The sequence below is a fragment of the Bubalus bubalis genome, chromosome 20 (genome assembly GCF_019923935.1).
Source record: "Bubalus bubalis isolate 160015118507 breed Murrah chromosome 20, NDDB_SH_1, whole genome shotgun sequence".
Taxonomy (NCBI): Eukaryota; Metazoa; Chordata; class Mammalia; order Artiodactyla; family Bovidae; genus Bubalus; species Bubalus bubalis.
Window position 1 is genome coordinate 48,158,345 of NC_059176.1, and position 18,096 is coordinate 48,176,440.

At 39.3% G+C, this 18,096-nt stretch overlaps 1 protein-coding gene across 6 annotated transcripts in view; it reads left to right on the top strand.

Moving 5' to 3' along the window:
* BLM (BLM RecQ like helicase) overlaps positions 1-18,096 on the top strand; it is a 92,029-nt gene that overhangs the window by 18,295 nt on the left and 55,638 nt on the right. For 3 of the 6 annotated variants that reach the window (XM_044933425.2, XM_006058271.4, XM_044933424.2), the window contains exons 2-6: positions 7,428-7,529; positions 8,754-9,454; positions 11,219-11,378; positions 14,029-14,150; positions 17,733-17,865. In XM_044933425.2, the coding sequence (XP_044789360.2) occupies positions 7,432-7,529; positions 8,754-9,454; positions 11,219-11,378; positions 14,029-14,150; positions 17,733-17,865 (1,214 nt within the window). In that variant the 5' untranslated portion in view covers positions 7,428-7,431. The other 3 variants (XM_044933423.2, XM_044933427.2, XM_044933426.2) reach the window with 3 other exon arrangements.

Below are 18,096 nucleotides of genomic sequence, written 5' to 3' on the forward strand. Positions count from 1 at the left end.
ATTTTTGTTTGCTACACATTGTCTCGTGGTAACTATTTAAGGCATAAGATAAAGGGCTTGTCCTCCAGAGACATTTTTGCATTTGTTTCTGCCAGGTGCCTTGGGGTTAGGATTGCTTTAATCTAAATTCATGACTTGAATTTTTTTTTAAATATGTGATTGATAAAATTGGGTGGAAAAGATTTTCAAAATTTGGGCTTGTGGTTTCAGGGTCTTTCCCACTCAGCACCTCACTGATTGGTAACTTTGCAGATACCTGGGGATAGAGGTGGGGTTTAATTTTAGTTTACCTTTGCCCAAATGATAGAGCCCTTTGGTGTGCCAGTTTTATGGGGAAACAGTTCCCACCATGGTTTTGCCTTGACTTTGATTCTCTCCATCTTTTCCCTCCAAGGCTAGCAAAACTAATGTTCAAATTCTCAGAATTAGACAGCTGTCCTCAGGACAAAAATAACTGTCAGTATTCTCCTTACCTCTCTGGGTTCTCACTTTTGACTTGATCATTTTATCTTCTTGTCAGAGATTTACTGTATATAATCATTTCTTCTTTTTTTAACTTTATAAACAATTATATTTTATATTGAAGCATAGTTGAATAACAGTGTTATGTTAGTTTCACCTGTACAGCAGTGATTCAGTTATACATACATCCACATGCATCCCTTTTCAGATTGTCTTCCCTTTTAGGTTACCACTGAGTGTTGAGCAGAGTTCCCTGTGCTATACAGTAGACCCTTGTTGGTTATCAGTTTTAAATAAAGCTGTGTGTCCATGTCAATCCCGAACTCACAGTCTATTCCCCCCACCCCATATTTAATAATTTCTTATTTTATCCAGCACTAATCTAGTAGGATCAATTGTCAATAAGCCTTTTCTGTGAGAGGCCAAATAGTAAATGTTTTAGGCTTTGCAGGCTAGACATTCTCTGTTGTAACTTCCCAGCCATGCAGTATGTGAATAAACAGGCATTGTTGTGTTTCAATAAAACTTTATTTAAGAAACACAGGCTGCAGACCAGTTTTGGCCTGCAAGTCATAGTTTTTTCAACTCCTGATCTAGAATATATTGTGTGTTCATTATGTTAATAATATTTGTTAAATATGGGTTACTTTCCTTATTTTGTTATGTTTCTCTCATTACACACTAAACATTATATTTTGGTTTTTCTTTTTCAAAGTTGAGTACCATGCTGTTTAAATTAGTTGCACTTAATATGATTATAATATTTCTAATGCTAGTTCCCATCCCATTGTTATTTTGTATTCTTGCCTCATGCTTTTGTCAAATGAAGTGTTTTGGTTGAGTTTTGTGAAATATTCTTGTGGTATTTTAATTGGAATTTTATTAAACTCACTAATATAGAACGAAATATCTTTGCTATATTTAAACCTGTCTTTTAAGAATATGAAATATATTTCTTGATCCAAATCTTTCTTTATTCTTCCCAGTAATATTTGGTCATTTTCTTTATATCATAAAGACGTATGTCTTTTGTTAGGTTAGTTGGTAGCTTAATGTTTTTCATGCTATTGTTAATTGAACACTTTTTTAAAATTATATTTTCTAGTTATTACTATTACATGAAAATACATTTGACTTTTGTGGATTTATATTTATCTTTTATTTACCTACTTTCCTGAAGTTTTAATTGTCTATTGTTAATGACTGATTTTCTGTGGATTGAGTTAGTATATAATCAAATTGTCTACATGTAATGATATTCTCATCCTTTCTAGTATATTTCTCTTTTTGCGTATTTTTGCATTGGCAAGAATGTCCAGCATGAGAGTGAAAATAAGAGAACAGTCTCATTTTTGCCCCTGTTTTTAATGGATTCACCTCTATTATAAAATATAAGATATTGTATTGGTCTTGATTTTAAGTACTTCTAATTTTATGTTTTAGTGTACCTATTAGAAATGATTTAACAGACACCATTTCAAATATACATTGATAATACATACTGTGTGAATCCATATATACGAATCAAGAAATTCAAGAACAGGCAAAACTAATCTATGGTGATAAAGTCAGATAGTGGTTATATATGGTGTGTATTAACTGGGAAAGAGCATGGGAAAGCATACTAATGTGCTAGAAATGTTCTATACCTCTTCTTAAAAGCATTACTGCTGAAGGCTGTGGCATAGGAAAATTATGTCCTTGATGCCGATAACTGATTAGAGGATGCCACCCTGCAAGGAATACCAAAGAGCAGTGTAGCTTGAAAGTAGGGAAGGATACATTAAGGTTGAGATGGTAAAGAATCTACCTGCAATGCAGGAGACCTGGGTTTGATCCTGGGTTGGGAAGATCCCCTGGAGAAGGAAATGGCAACCCACTCCAGTATTCTTGCCCAGAGATTCCCATGGACAGAGGAACCTGGCGGGGCTGCAGTCCATGGGCTGCAAAGAGTCTGACACAACCAAGCAACTAACACAACTACTGACTACATGCTAACTGTGAATCCACGATATATCACTACAGTTACAAAATACTTAGTCAAACGTTATGTACTACTAAGATGGTTAAATAATCATATCAAATCTTCCCGTGGAATAATGTTAGAAATCTTTATTATAGACTACTGTGGCTAGTTTTGATCCAAAAATCAATAAAGTATGAAAATTTTGCAGAGGGATGAGACAGGAACAGTAAAACCTGAGAAGGAATGCTAGGAAAGATTGTGTAATGATGCCGTGGGCCTTTTGTCCTGCTTTGTCTGAAGGCTGAAGGGCAGTGTGCCTCTGCGTCATTGGTGGAGATCAGTAGTGTGGCTTTATTCTGTGAAAAACCTCCATATTGGACTGGGCCTTGGAGAAAACATACTTTGGCAAAAGGCCGGTGCTTTTAAACTGGATGTAAAATGGGGAGGTGCCTTTGGATATGCAGGGAATGATGGTCTTAAAATATTCTCCACTGAGACTCCCTTGGTGGCCTAGTGCTTAAGACTTCACCTTCCAATGTGGGGAGTGTAGGTTCAGTCCCTGGTCAAGGAGCTTAAGATCCCACATGCCTTATAGCCAAAAAATCAAAACATAAAATACAGAAGCAATATTGTAATAAATTCAATAAAGACTTTTTAAATGGTTCACATAAAAAAAAACTTTTAAAAATAAAAAAGTATATACCTTCTCCACTAAAAAAAAAAAATCAGGGTGGGGAATTCCCTGGTGGTCCAGTGGTTAAGACTCTGCTTCCACTGAGTGGGGTGAGGATTCAATCCCTGGTTGGGGAACGAAGATCCTGTATGTTGTGCAGCATGGCACACACACACACATACACACACACAAATCAAGGCTCTTTGGAGAGATGCCTGATTCTGAGTCTGGGGCAAAAAACTGCCTCAAGAGAAGTCTGGGACATCTTTTTATTCCAGATAGTAAAGAAGCTCTCAAAGCCTAACTTTATGTCAAAAGGACTGAAGAGCCAGTCCTGGTATCTGAGTGATTCCCTGGGCCCAGCAAAGGAACCAAGTTTCCAGAGACTTGAAGACAAGGGGTAACACCCCAAAATATGGACGCATTTTCCACTCTACCTTCATTGGCTGAGCAGCTGCTAAGAACAAAGGCTGCATCTCCTGATAACCTGGCAAACAAATCCAGTATTGCCTCACAAACTGATTGCTTCTCTGAGGTATTGACTGGTGTATTTGGAGAGAAACTTCAAAAACAAGTTGAGGAGCGTCTGTCCTTCTGTGAGACTGGAGAAATTCCACAAAAGAATCTGGGTGTCATGACGGAGGCAATGGTTAAAGCAGAGGAAGCGGCTACTGAGATTACTAGGAAGCTAGAGAAACAGGAGAAGAAACGCTTGAAGAAGGAAAAGAAAAGGCTGGCTGCAGTTGCCCTGGCATCTTCAGAAAATAGTCGTGCCCCAGAGGAGTATGAGGAGACAAGTGAAAGACCCAAAAAGAAGAAAAAACAAAAGCCCCAGGAGGCTTCCTTGGTGGCTCAGATGTTAAAGAAACTGCTTGCAGTGCAGGAGACCCGGGTTCGATCCCTGGGTTTGGAAGATCCCCTGGAGAAGGGAACGGCTACCCACTCTAGTGTTCTTGTCTGGAGAATTCCATGGACAGAGGAGCTGGCAGGCTGCAGTCCATGGAATCACAAAGAATCAAACACTTAGCGACTATTACTAACGCTAACAGGAGGCTCCTCTGGAATATAAAATGGAAGACCTGTCTGTCTGTTTTTCCAAACCCAAGAAAAAACAATCTTTTTCCAGGGAGGAGCTGGGCAGTAGTGATCTTGAAAAGAGGTGGCACTGGAAGTCTTCCCAAGAGGAAGAAATCTTTCCCCAAAAAGGAACCAGTTAGTGACCCCAAGAGTCAGGAAATAAGAGGGTCCCCAAGGAAAAGAGGACAGAGAAGGCAATGGCACCCCACTCCAGTACTCTTGCCTGGAAAATCCCATGGATGGAGGAACTTGGAAGGCTGCAGTCTATGGGGTCGCTGAGGGTCGGATACGACTGAGCGTCTTCACTTTCACTTTTTACTTTCATGCATTGGAGAAGGAAATGGCAACCCACTCCAGTGTTCTTGCCTGGAGAATCCCAGGGACGGGGGAGCCTGGTGGGCTGCTGTCTGTGGGGTCACACAGAGTCGGACACGACTGAAGTGACTTAGCGGCAGCAAGGAAAAGAGGAAATTGTCCTCCAAGGAGGAGCCTCTCAGCAGTGGACCTGAAAAGGCTACTGCCAGCAAGAGCAGTGGCTCCAAGAAAAGAAAAATCCCAGGGAAATTAGAATGGACATCTCCCTCATGGGGCGTAATGTGTGGAGGTATTTCCCAGCCCATCCTCTAGAGCCCAATAAAAATCAAAACTAAAGAAGTAAAAAGGACTGAAGAGTCAAACTGGAAAGGCTCTCTCTGACCAGTTTTGAAATAGTTTGAGAATCAATAAGGGTAATAATTATATTGAATTGAAACATACCTAATGTTTAATCCATGAATTTATAATGATACTGAGAAAAAAAATTGACCAATAGAGGTTACCAGAGAATTAACTCATTATTTTGAAAACTAATAAAGGGAAAAAAAATCCAACATTTATCCCATCTTTCCTATGTGAGCTGTGCTGCTGGGTAAAAAAATAGTAGATCAGAGTATGTTTCTCTTGGTAGAAATAGTCCAGCTAATGAACAAAGAAGGAATGACAGAATTAAAATATGATTATTTTGAGAGGTTGGCTTCTGGAATGGTAAAGTGGGGACCCTGGGATATGTGTGCAGATGAAACAATATTGGATGAGTTGACAGTTTTTGATAAATGTTGATAATGAGTACATAAGAGTTCATTATACCTTTCTGTCTACTTTCTGGTGTTTGCTGCTGCTAAGTCACTTCAGTCGTGTCCGACTCTGTGCAACCCCATAGACGGCAGCCCATGAGGCTCCCCCGTCCCTGGGATTCTCCAGGCAAGAACACTGGAGTGGGTTGCCATTTCCTTCTCCAAAGCATGAAAGGGAAAAGTGAAAGTGAAGTCTCTCAGTCGTGTCCGACTCTTTGAGACCCCATGGACCGCAGCCTACAAGGCTCCTCTGTCCATGGGATTTTCTAGGCAAGAGTACTGGAGTTTATTTTGTAACAACTTTATTACGATATAATTCACATAGTTATTCAGTGTTTATTAATTGGGCTTCCCAGGTGGTATGAATGGTAAAGAACTCCTGCCAATGCAGGAGACATCAGAGACATGGGTTTGACTCCTGGGTGGGGAAGATCCCCTGGAGGAGGGCATGGCAACTCACTCCAGTATCTTGCCTGGAGAACCCCATGAACAGAGGAGCTACAGTCCATAGGGTCTAAAGAGCTGGACATGACTGAAGCGACTTCTTCTTGTTTAGTCGCTAAGTCGTATCTGACTCTTTGTGACTCTGTGGACTGCAACACACCAGGCTTGGACACGACTGAAGCAACTTAGCATAATTAGTTATTTTACTGAAGGCATTTGAAAGAGGAAGAAAAGGCAAACATCATTTTTTCTTTCAGGGAAGGTGGAGCAAAATCGATATTGTAATCATCTTCATCAAGCTCAACACATGAAGATTTCTTCCACTGAACTTGCTTCAAAGTTTTCCTTTTTTCACTATTATCTAAAGACTTGTTAAACATAATTTAATAATTGGTGAGTGGACTGTGATACAAGTAAAAGTTCGTATTTCCATGAATATCATTTGGTATTGTTAGCCCTTCCTCCTAAGCTATATGGCATAAAATAAAAGAAGATCTTTGGTAAAGATAAAATGAGAAAGAAGGTTATAGCTCTTTGCTCAAATAAGAATTGATTACTGTCCATATATTCTGCTATTCCATCCTGATTTGGCCCCAGTAATTAAAAAAAAATTAATTTATTTTTAATTGGAAGATAATTGCTTTACAATATGGTGTTGGTTTCTGCCATACATCAGCATGAATCAGCCATAGGTATGTATACATGTGTCCCCTCCCACCTCTCACCCCAGGCCTCAGTAATCTTTTAAAATTTTTATTTATTTGGCTTCACTGGGTCTTAGTTGTCGCATGTGGGATCTAGTTCCCTGAGCAGGTTTTGAACCCAGGCCCCCTGCATTGGGAGCACGGAGTCTTAGCCACTGGATCACCAGGAATGTCTCTGGCCCCCTTAATTTTAAGACGGCTTAACCTACACATTGATGGTTAATGCTTGTGGGGGTGGTGCTCAGTTATGTCCAACTCTTTGTGACCCCATGGACTGTGGCCTGCCAGGTTCCTCTGTCCATGGGATTTCCCAGGCAAGAATACCGGAGCAGGTTGCCATTTCCTCCTCCTGTAGATCTTCCCAACCTAGGGATCGAACCCGCATCTAAATCTCCTGTATTGACAGTTGGGTTCTTTACCACTAGCACCACCTGGGAAGCCTCTAAGCTACATATTATCCCAGGAATTAGCTCAGGGGTGTCACAATTTATATGCTTGGTAAAAGTGTTCTTTCAGGTTGAGACTAGATGATTCCAAAGCACAGCATCTTGCTGGTAAACCATTGCTCTCATTGACAGTGCTCATCCTTCTTTTCCGATTTCCCCTCGGGCGGAGAACTCAGTTATTCCTTTGTTCTTTGTATTTTCAGTGTGTTTTGATCATTTTCTCACACTTCTCTCCCCATTTGCCTTCCCTCTATTCTTCAGACCTAGGCCAGGTCCCCTTTTTCTGCAAGCCTTTTCCTAATAAGCCCTTCCCTAATAATATCTTTTGTGCTTTTTTTAGCATTGGGGGAAAACCAGGTCATTTTTCTATGTAAGTGAGCTTTCAGTTAAAGATTATGTATTTCAAATGTCACCTGTTTTAAATGTCAAAACAGTTTTTTGTCCAAAAAAAAGTCTCATTACTCTGGGCACAGTTGGAACAGTAAATATTGTGATTAATGCAAAGCATGTAATTCCACTGATTTTTTCTCCCTTATTTTTCAGGATCATGGCTGCTGTTCCTCAAAATAATCTACAGGAACAACTGGAACGTCATTCGGCAAGAAAGCTTAACAATAAATTGAGTCTTTCAAAACCGAAATCTTCGTAAGTACTTTAGTTTGCTTTCATACGGACACCAGCACTCAAGTGAAAAGAAACATCTCTTACAACTCTTTCATTGTAGAGATGAGAAAATGAGAGGGTCAGTGGTTTTCCCACTTGCAAAATAATAATAGAGCATCTTTTAGCAACACCAGATAATGAATTGTTCAGCACCTTTGCACAGTTTCTAGCACGTGATATTTGCTCAATAAATATTCTTTGAGTGAACAATGAATCTTGTAAATATGAGCAAATTGGTATTTTTTATTTAAAACAAATTTTTTTTTGGCAGTGCTGGCTCTTCATTGCTGTGTGGGTTTTTCTCTAGTTATGATGCATGGGGGCTGCTCTCCAGTTGCGGTACACGGGCTTCTCATTGTGGTGACTTCTCTTGTTGTGGTTCCTGGGCTCTAGAGTACAGAACCAGTAGTTGTGACAGCCGAGCTTAGTTCCTCCCTGGCATGTGGGATCGTCCCAGACCAGGGATCGAACCGATGTCTCCTGCAGTAGTAGGTGGATTCTTTACCACTAAGCCAGCAGGGCAGACCCAAATCGGTATTTTTAGTATCTTAATATAATTTTATGTCCTTTTCAAAAACCATTTGTAAGGAAACTATAGCTCTCCAGTTCTGTTCTTTCCTTCAAGCTGTACTCCAAAGTCCTTCTAACAGACCTAATGATGTATAGCCCTCATTGTGCCCTTAGCAGGTTCTAGGCACATTCTTTGTGCTTGACTTTAAAGTTACCATTGACCTTCATGTCAGTAAAGCCCGCAGATGGCCAGGGCCTTTGCCCCTTTCACTTGTCTTTCAGATTTCAGCAGAGCTGGAAGTTTTTAATTCTTTTCCGCATAAAACTTTTATCAGAGTCGCAACAAGTAGTCACATTTGCATCTTTTCTCTTCTTTGCTTTTGCTTTCCCCCTCTCTGGAGAGGTTGTTAATTAAGGACTATGAGCCTGAGAGGCAAAGTAATGGGAATGGCCTGGATAGTCTCAAAGCTGAGTAATGAGCTCCTGAATAGGAAGGATCAGAGCATACAAAGCATAATGTAAGTTTCCTAACATATTTTAAAGTCAGAGAGGCATATAGATTCTTTGCTCATTTGGGATACAATGAAGGTAAGTCATTATATAAATTAGTAAAAAAAAAAAAAAACCAGAGTTTTGTATACTTTCTGGGTTTGTTAAAATGAATCCATCTAATTCAGTTTTTCAATTCTTTTTCAGAGGTTTCACTTTTAAAAAGAAAGTGCCTTCAGCCAACGATGTCTCTGTAACTAGTGTGTCAGTGGCAAAAACACCTGTGTTGAGTGATAAAGATGTTAATATCACTGAGGCCTTTTCCTTCAGTGAACCTTTACCCCACACCACCAATCAGCAGACAGGGATCAATGACTTTAAAAGCACTCCATCCAGACCGCAATCTAAGAGAGCTGGTTCAAAACCATTATTGCCAAGTTTGTCGCAGGTTCCCCAGGAAGTTTCATGTACGGCCCAGAACACACCGGTTATAAAACAATCCCTCAATGCTACTTTCAAGAAATTAGAATTTAGTTCCTCATCAGATTCTCTTATTGCCTTCAATGATTGGGATGATATGGATGACTTCGATACTTCTGGAAATTCTAAAGCATTTGTGACACCATGTAAAAACCACTTCGTAAGAGTAAGCACTGCTCAGAAATCAAAAAAATCTAAGAGGAACTTAGTAAAAGCACAGCTTAATAAAACACATACAGGGGAGACTGATTTGGCTCCCTCCTTCTCTGAGAGCAAGCAGGAACATTTGACTGAGAAACAGAAGGATGACTCAGAATGGTTAAGTAGTGATGTGATTTGCATTGATGATGACCCTGATCCCGAAGAGCTGATAAATGAAGATACTCAGGAAAATCACTCGTTAAAAACTCATTTGGGAGCGGAAAGAGGTAAAAATTATTATTTCATTTCAAAAGGTTGATTGTATTAGTTTATTCAAAGCTAGACATTGGGAAGAGTCGCAAATATGATTTAACTTTTGTCCTTAAGATATATAGAGGTGCTTATTAAACCATCTGTGGGCCACGTTCTTGCATACTAAGGAAATGAAAGATTTTATTCTGCTAATACAGTTTTTATATTAGCAAGGATAGTTCTGTGATTTTAAATACAAAGAAATATGTAGAGAATATAATGCTTAATGGAATAAGTCAGAGAGAGAAAGAAAATTACTGTGATATCACATGTGGAATCTAAAAAATAATAAAAATTAATATACAAAACAGAAGCAGGGACATAGAAAACAAACTTATGGTTACCAAAGGGGAGAGGGAAGTGGAGGGGGGGACAAATTAGGAATATGAAATTAATAGATACAAACTACTGTACATAAAATAGATAAGCAGTGGGGATTTATTGTGTAGCACAGGGAGTTATACCCATTATCTGGTAATGTCCTGTGATGAAATAAAATCTGCAAAAAACTGAATCACTTGGCTGTATACCTGAAACTAACCCAATATTGTAAATCAACTATACTTCAATAAAAAGAAGAGAAGTTTCCATAGAAGTTCAAGTGGCTTCTTGATGGTGTGCTAACTAGTTGGTAGTAGAATTGGGATAAAACAAAGCCTTTGTGTTATGATTCTTTTATGATTTGCACTGCCTAATGCTGATGAATAATACAATATAATCATGCTATTCAAGTATTATAAATTACATTCAAATAGTTTTCTGTTTAGGTCTCATAGTTATTAGATGTCTAGAACTTAATAGCTGAGATCAGCCATATGTGGAGGTACCCACCTTACAAAATAATTGTAAATATGAGACTAATATTTTTAAACACCGAATCCCATCAAGGTTACTGCAGGGTAAGAGGGGACTGAAAAGTGACTGATTATACGCAAGACTATAGTCTAATCAAATGTGTTACTATTTATGAAGAGAAGATTTGGCAAAAGGTAAACGAGAGAGCAACGATTTGGCACTGTTTTCCCACATAGTTGAGAGAGACATGTATTCTGGGAGACTTAAATAACTAAGACGCCTTTGGGATAAGGCAGACATAGTTTATCTGTATCAATAATGGTACTTGTATAACCCTCAGGCTTACTTACTGTACTTTACCCTTATTTAAATATGAATGAAAAATAGAGAAATGAAAGGACTGATACTAAATATGAGTTTCATAATTTGACTGGAGACAGTCATGAAAATCCTTAAGCAAATCATCAGCGTCAGTCCAGCTTTTGTTGGACTTAATCCAGTTGATTCAGTCCTCTTCCATGAAGAAACAAGCCAACATCAATGTGTGAAAGGAGAGAACTCATCAGTACAAAGTGCTGCGAATGCTTTTACCTTGTCCAAAGCACTCACTTTTAAGTGCTCACACCCTGTTCTTTCTGGCTCATTAATATTAAAATAACCTACACTTATCAACTATTTTACTTTGTTTTTTAAACTTTTTATTTTGTATTGGGGTGTAGCCAGTTAACAGTGTTGTGATGGTTTTAGCAGAACAGTGAAGGGACTCAGCGATACACATCCATGTATCCATCCCCCCCCCACCGACTCCCCTCCCGTCCAGGCACCACATCACATTGAGCAGAGTTCCCTGTGCTGCACAGTCGGATCCTGTTGGTTGGGGAGTTTGGGGTGGCATGTACACACTGCTGTGTTTAAAGTGGATAACCATCAGTTGTTTTACTTAGGTAATTGTGAAAAGAAGAAAAACTTGGAAGAAACAGAATTACATTCAGTGGAGAAGTCTTCATGCATTGAGCTTGACGAAGATGATTATGACATAGATTTTGTCCCACCTTCTCCAGAAGAAGGAATGACTTCTGCCTCGTCCTCTTTAAAATGCTCTAGGTAAAATAGTTTTATTAATTAATAAACACTGTTTCTGAGATAGCTGAAGTAATTTTAGTTGTGTAATGTCACCTCAGAATTGACTAATTTCATGCTAATGCAGTTTGTTTTGTATTCAAATGAACACATCAAGAAATTCCTATTTATATAAATTTTATTTAATTGTTGGCATTCTAAAACTATATGGTCCAATTATCATTAATTACATGGCACCTCCAAATGGTTTTATGTAGTTGATCTTGATATGTGGAATGTAGTCCTAAAGATACTGATTTCCTAGACCTGAAATGACCCCAAACTAACACCTTCTTTGTGAAGTGACTTTTACTAAGTAAAGTGTCCTTTCTTCTTCTTTTAAAAATTTTTCTTAATCCAAATATTAATAGAATTGACCATTGGTATTTGTTATTCACTGAATTTTGATAAATTTGTGACATGATTGTGATTAATTGGTGGTGTTATGGGAAAATAGAGAATCCACATAGTTCGTTAGTAGCTTAAAATACTAATAGTCATTGTTACCGCCATACTGGCTCCAGCCTAAATCCACTCAGTTGAGAGGTCTGATACATACTATGCTGCTAACTATATTTTGATGAGAAACAAATCCCTCTAGTATATCACCTGAAGGAAGGAAGGCAGACAGGAAGGAGGTGTTTGTCTACATAAGCTGGTTTCTCTGGGTTTTTGTTTTAACAGGTGGGTTGAGATGTTTACAGAGGTGGGAGAGGGTGAAGCATGATTGCTATTTGACAACAAAACAGAAAAACTCCAAAAGTTCCCCTCTTTCATCTCCCCCATAAAAATGCAGACAGAGTTGTGGGGAAAAAACTCAGCACGAGTTCACATAGCATTATTCAACAGCATTCTTATTTCTCAGGTGAAGGAGTTGAAGCCTAGGGAGGAACAGGGGATTGTGTGAGATGACGTAATTAATGGCAAATGGGCTAAGATCCAGTGTAGGGTTATTTCAAGTGTGTATTGCACAGATAACACTGTAGCCACTTTAACAGGATATTGACTGATAGTCTTAGAGTCCAACAAACCAAACATTTTCTTTATCCACATTAAGTTTTTTTATTTTTATTTTATTTTTTTTAATTGCAGTATAGTTGATTTGCAATATTGTGTTAGTTTCAGGTGTACAGCATAGCGATTTAGGGTTTATATTTTTCTTTTTCTGATCATACTCCTTTATAGATTGTTAAAAGATATTGAATGTAATGGTCTGTGCTATACAGTAAATCCTTGTACCTTGTCTATTTTGTATATGAAAGTGAAAGTGTTAGTTGCTCAGTCACGTCCAGTTCTTTGTGACCCCATGTACTGTACTGTCCATGGAATTTTCCAGGCAAGAATAGTGGAGTGGATAGCCATTCTCTTCAGGGGTCTTCCCAACTCAGGGATTGAATCGAGGTCTCCTGAGCTGCAGGCAGCTTTTTTATGAGCCGCCAGGGAAGCCCAGTTTGTATTTGCACCCCGTAGTCCTGATTCGTTCTTCCCCTCTCCCTGTCCACATTGTTTTGTTCCTTCTCTATATGTGTGTATGATTTTTATATTGCCATAATCAACATGTTGCTATCATATTTCAATCTGCTTTTCTTTTGACATTATTTTTAAAACGTTTTCCATATTGCCGCATAGTCATTATTTTTATTCCTCTTAATGGCTACATAATTTATTGAGTTGTCATACCACAATTTAGTATATTTTACCTAGATCTTCAGCACTTGGAAAATGGTTCTTTCTAAGGTTGTTTCTGAGATAAATTCTCTGTATATATTTTCAACTGCAACCTTGTATACATATTTGTATATATTATAAAACTAAAAGAGGATTTTCACAAATGCTTTATGTGCAGTGCACACTTAAATTTTGTTATATTTTATTACATTTTAAAGTGCTGGTTGACTTCTGAACTTATTTCAGAGATGTAATGGTCAGAAAATATGTAACAAAAAGGAGAACATGTTTTTGTATCTCCTGTATTCCTAAACCTCTTTAGCTGGCCCTCAAAATCCTCTCTCTGCAGACCCCAAATTGTCTTTACAGCTTTATCTCCAGTTATGCTCCTATGGTAACCCTGAGCTCTATTGCCTAATGAGAGTAAACTGACAGTCTCCCTCCTTCATAAGCTTTAGCTTTCTTCGGATTGCCATAGTATCTTCTCTCTAACACTTAGTTAATACTAATTTATTTTGTTACTTTAAAGTATTTTTTATATCCAGCCAGAACGACCATGTTTATGTGTGTTAATATCAGGGCCAAAAGATGGCAAACTTTGAGGACCAGCTATGGCTTCCCAGGTGGATCAGTTGGTAAAGGACTCACCTGCAGTGCAGGAGACAAGGGTTCGATCCCTGGACCGAGAAGATCCCTTAGAGAAGGAATGGCACCCACTCCAGTATTTTTGCCTGGGAAATTCCATGGACGGAGGAACCTGGTAGGCTACAGTCCATGGAGTCACAAAAGAGTCGGACATGACTTAGCGACGAAACCACCACCTAAGAGGTTTTACAATAGAGATACAGAGACATGTTTCTCTTTTCTGTTACATAGTGTCTAACCAGTTGTGGGAAGTATTAGAGGGAAAAGTATGCATTTGGTCTAGTCTGTACTCTGATCAGTTTAATGTTTTTTTAATTTGTAGTATGTTGAAGGATCTTGACACCTCTGACAAAAAGCATAGTCTTAGCACATCAGAAGACTTGTCAAAACCCAAGGAAATGGCCACACAACAGCCTAATCGAGAAACCAGCACAAGCTGTGAAGGTACAAAAGAATTTTAGACGTAACACATGTTGTAGCTGCTTACTTTTGAAAACAAAGTAAGGTTGTATTCTTAGCCTGTGACTGTATAGTATAAGATGATGAATCTGTAGTTTCTTTTGATCTAATAGTGAATCATCCGTAATAACCAACCACCAGCATTTGTTCAGATAACTCCGAAACTCAGAAACTTGTTTTCTCACCAAATGACTCTCTAATAAGTAGTGTTTTTAGAATAGAGGAGGAATTTTTTTTCTCATACTGCACCAAAATTTTGCCTTCCTGTAGCTTTAATCTTTGTGAGATAAATGTGAAGTCCCTAGAGCTAAATATTAGATCTTTTACCTCTTTTTTATAGGTACTGATTTCTAGACCATCCTCCAAGCTCTCTGGGTTTGGTGTTCACTTAAAGTTTAATACTTTTTGTTTGCTTGATTTATTTCTAATTCATTTTTAAATTTTCTATTAAATATCTAGTATAAATAATCCAGTAGCACCTAAAGGCTTTGAAAAACTGCTTTGTCTCCTTCTCACTCCTGATTTCTGTTTCCCAAAGGCTTTTTCAGACTAGAAATTTGTTTCCTTCTAGTCTGAATGGAGGATCCTGATGGGCTGAAGTCCATGGGGTGACCCGCTAGGAGTTGGACACAACTAAGCGACTTCATTTTCACTCTTCACTTTCATGCATTGGCGAAGGAAATGGCAACCCACTCCAGTATTCTTGCCTGGAGAATCCCAGGGATGGGGGAGCCTGGTGGGCTGCCGTCTGTGGGGTTGCACAGAGTCAGACATGACTGAAGTGACTTAGTGGCAGCAGTCTGAATTTTTCCTGGTATTATTTCTTTTTGTTTTCTTCTTTTTGATTCCTCTTTTCTCTTTCACTCTTCTGGAACTTCAGCTATTGGACCATTAGACCTCTGTTAATTAACTTTTCTGTTTTTTATCTCTTGCCTTTTTTGCTTTCTGAGAGATGTCGTCGGTTTTTAAATTAACTCTTGCATGGAATTTTTCATTTTTATCAGATTAATTTCCAACAGCTGCATTGTAATCTATGAGTATTTCTGTAATGTTTTCTATTCTTATTTGATGGGTATTGTACTTAGGGGGTATGTGAATGTGTGTTTGAGAGTTGCTGTACGGTGTGTGTGTGTGTGTGCGCGCGCACGCACATACATGTGTAGTGATCTCTTGGTGTGGTTCCTGTTTCCTCTGAATTTTTGTTTATTTTCGTCTCTGAATTTATTGTTAAAGATGCTCCTGAAATACCTGATGTAGGCACTCTTCCAAGTGCATTACAATATTAATTAATTTAATCCTCACAATGATCCTTTAAGATAGTTTCTGTTATCCCATTTTACAAATAAGGAAACCAAGGTATGAGGTACCAGAGAGCTAAATAATACTCATGGTCATAGAGTTAGACAGCAGCAGAGCTAGGATTTGGACCCAGCAGTCTTGAGACTCTTGAATTTGCACTGGTAGCCACTGCACCATACTGCTCCTGCATCATCAGGTTTCACTGATGAAATGGTTGGCTAAGACGAGAGCAAGGACAGAGCCCTACACAATGTCCTTAGTGGCCTCCCTCTCAGCTGACAGCAGTCTGTTCATCACCACCTCGTGTTCATCTTGTTACAAATCTGCCTTCAGACTGTGTTTCTCTCCCTTGTCCCTGGGGATGCGAAAGACTCGCTCAATTGACTCCAGAATTTGAAAAGTCTGAGGCAGCGAGAGGAAAAAGGTGGGTCACTGGCTCTAGAGCATTGCTGACCTTGTGTGCAAGCCTTCCTCTTCCTACTCCTGGCTGGTGACCGTGCCAAAGTAGTTCAGCCTCTTTGGACCGCAGCTTTTGTTCCTTCTGTTAAATGAGAATAGTATCTGCCTTGCCTGGTTGTTGTCAGGGTTCAAGGTAAAGTGCCCCTTGCATTGCAGGCCTTCAATAAATGGGGCCTTTTGTTATCTGCCGACTAGTCTAGTGATCCTTTCAAAAAAGGAACTACGTTGAGATGGCTGTTGTATTTTTATGAACTCTTGCAAACTCTGTAATTGTTTCCTCTTTTTCTTAGAGCTCACAAAGCAGCCATTTGATAACATGTTCTAGAATTTTGCCTTGAATTAACTTTAAGAACACCAGCCTGTAGCTTTTGGCATCCCTTTAGAATTTTTTTGAAAATTAGAACAATGTTTGACTGTCTTCACTCTCCCTTCAACTCTCCTATTAACTAGACGCCTCATGTATTAGTGAGACTTTCTTTTGCAGGTTTCCTTTGTACTCTGAGGTGTAATCTGTCTAGACAAAGAGACTTGAGCTCCTTTCCAATAACTGTATCTCTGAGCCTGTCTTGGTTTTCATTTCCTTTGGACTGTTGTTTATCCTCCTCTTTCCAATCCAATGCCCGTTCTCCTTCCAGAGAAAACAGATGTCAAACAGGAGCCCAGTGAGTGCACTTGAACCACTTCATACTTCAGGACCCTGTTTACGTCAGTCGCTAGTGAAAGTCCTCACTCCCACGTCGTTTTCACATGGACATGCGGGTCCCCTCATCGGGGTCGTGTCCACACCCCCATGCTCATCTGTCCTCGCTTCCTCTCCTTAGACCCTTCAGCTGGCTCCCTCGCTCAATAACTTCCCAGCAGCCGCCTCCTTTTCTCTGATTGTCTCTGAGAATACTGTTGCCTCTGTAGCTGCCTAAACTGTTTATTTCACCTGAACACCTTAGGCCCCAGGGGTCGGTAGGCATGTTTCTTGCTTCCCATTGCTCCCCTAACCCATTGTTTTTCCTTTGCTTCATCTAAAGCCACCCCTCCTCTATCTATTTCTTAGTTATACAGCTGAAGTGTGAAAGTGTGGAGTGGGCTGCCTGGATCCATGTGTCCGTACAGGTGTTAGCAGGCATCTCTCTCTCACACCTGCCTCTCATGTCTCCCCATCTCAATCCTCTGTTTCCCTCCGTCTCTGTTTTCTGCTTTCCCTTATGTTGGCCTTATTTTCAAGCTTGTATTTTCCCTCAGGGTGGCAGAGTTGGCCACCTGCAGCCAGTCCAGCTTGTTGAAGAGAGAGGTCCTCTTTTCCAGTCAGTCAAAAAACTCTCAGATCTGATTCTCATTGAACTGCCTCGCGTCCATGCCCACTGAGGAGGTGGGGGTGGGGTGGAGGGTGGGCGTGGTCTCCAAAAGGGAAGTGTAAGTGCCGTGCTGTCAGGAAGCTCTGGTTGGCAGGCAGACGAGAGCAACAAGTGGAGCTCTTACCTGTCCAAACTGTATGATGTATTCTGTGTGGGCACGGTGAGATTTACATCTGAAAAAGTAAAAAAAAAAAATCATAAAACTTTTCTATCTTACCGCAACCTTGGTTACCTTATAATAAGAATTAGCAGGAAATGAAACGATAGCAGTTTTTAGCTCTCATGATACAGATTAGAGCCAGTCTGATTTCAGATGATTTCAGAGGCAGATAACGGGAGAATATATTATTGTTCAGAATCCTGTTTTTAAACTACTTCAGGTGTTACATGCAGGGCTTTCAAGATTTTAAGTCTTTTTTTGTTGGTGGTGAAAAATATTCATAGCATAATTACTTTACAGCTAGACAGACAAGTTTACAGCAGCAGCTTATCCGTGTGATGGACCGAATCTGTAAATTAGTTGATGCTGTTCCTGATGATGAGCTGAAAGCTTTGGATTGTGGGAACAAGCTGCTCCAGCAGCGGGACATAAGGTATCTTGACTTTTCTCCTTCTGGATCTGATTGCATTTCCACCGACATTGTAAGTGTCAAACATACAGGGCAAGATTTCCAGGCATTCTGCCCCACAAATTGTGTAGCATACTTATCACTGTCATTTTTTTTTTTTAATTCTATGATTGGAATATAGTTGATTTACAATGTTATGTTAGTTTCAGGTATACCAAAAAAATGACTTAGTTATACATATACATGTATCTATTC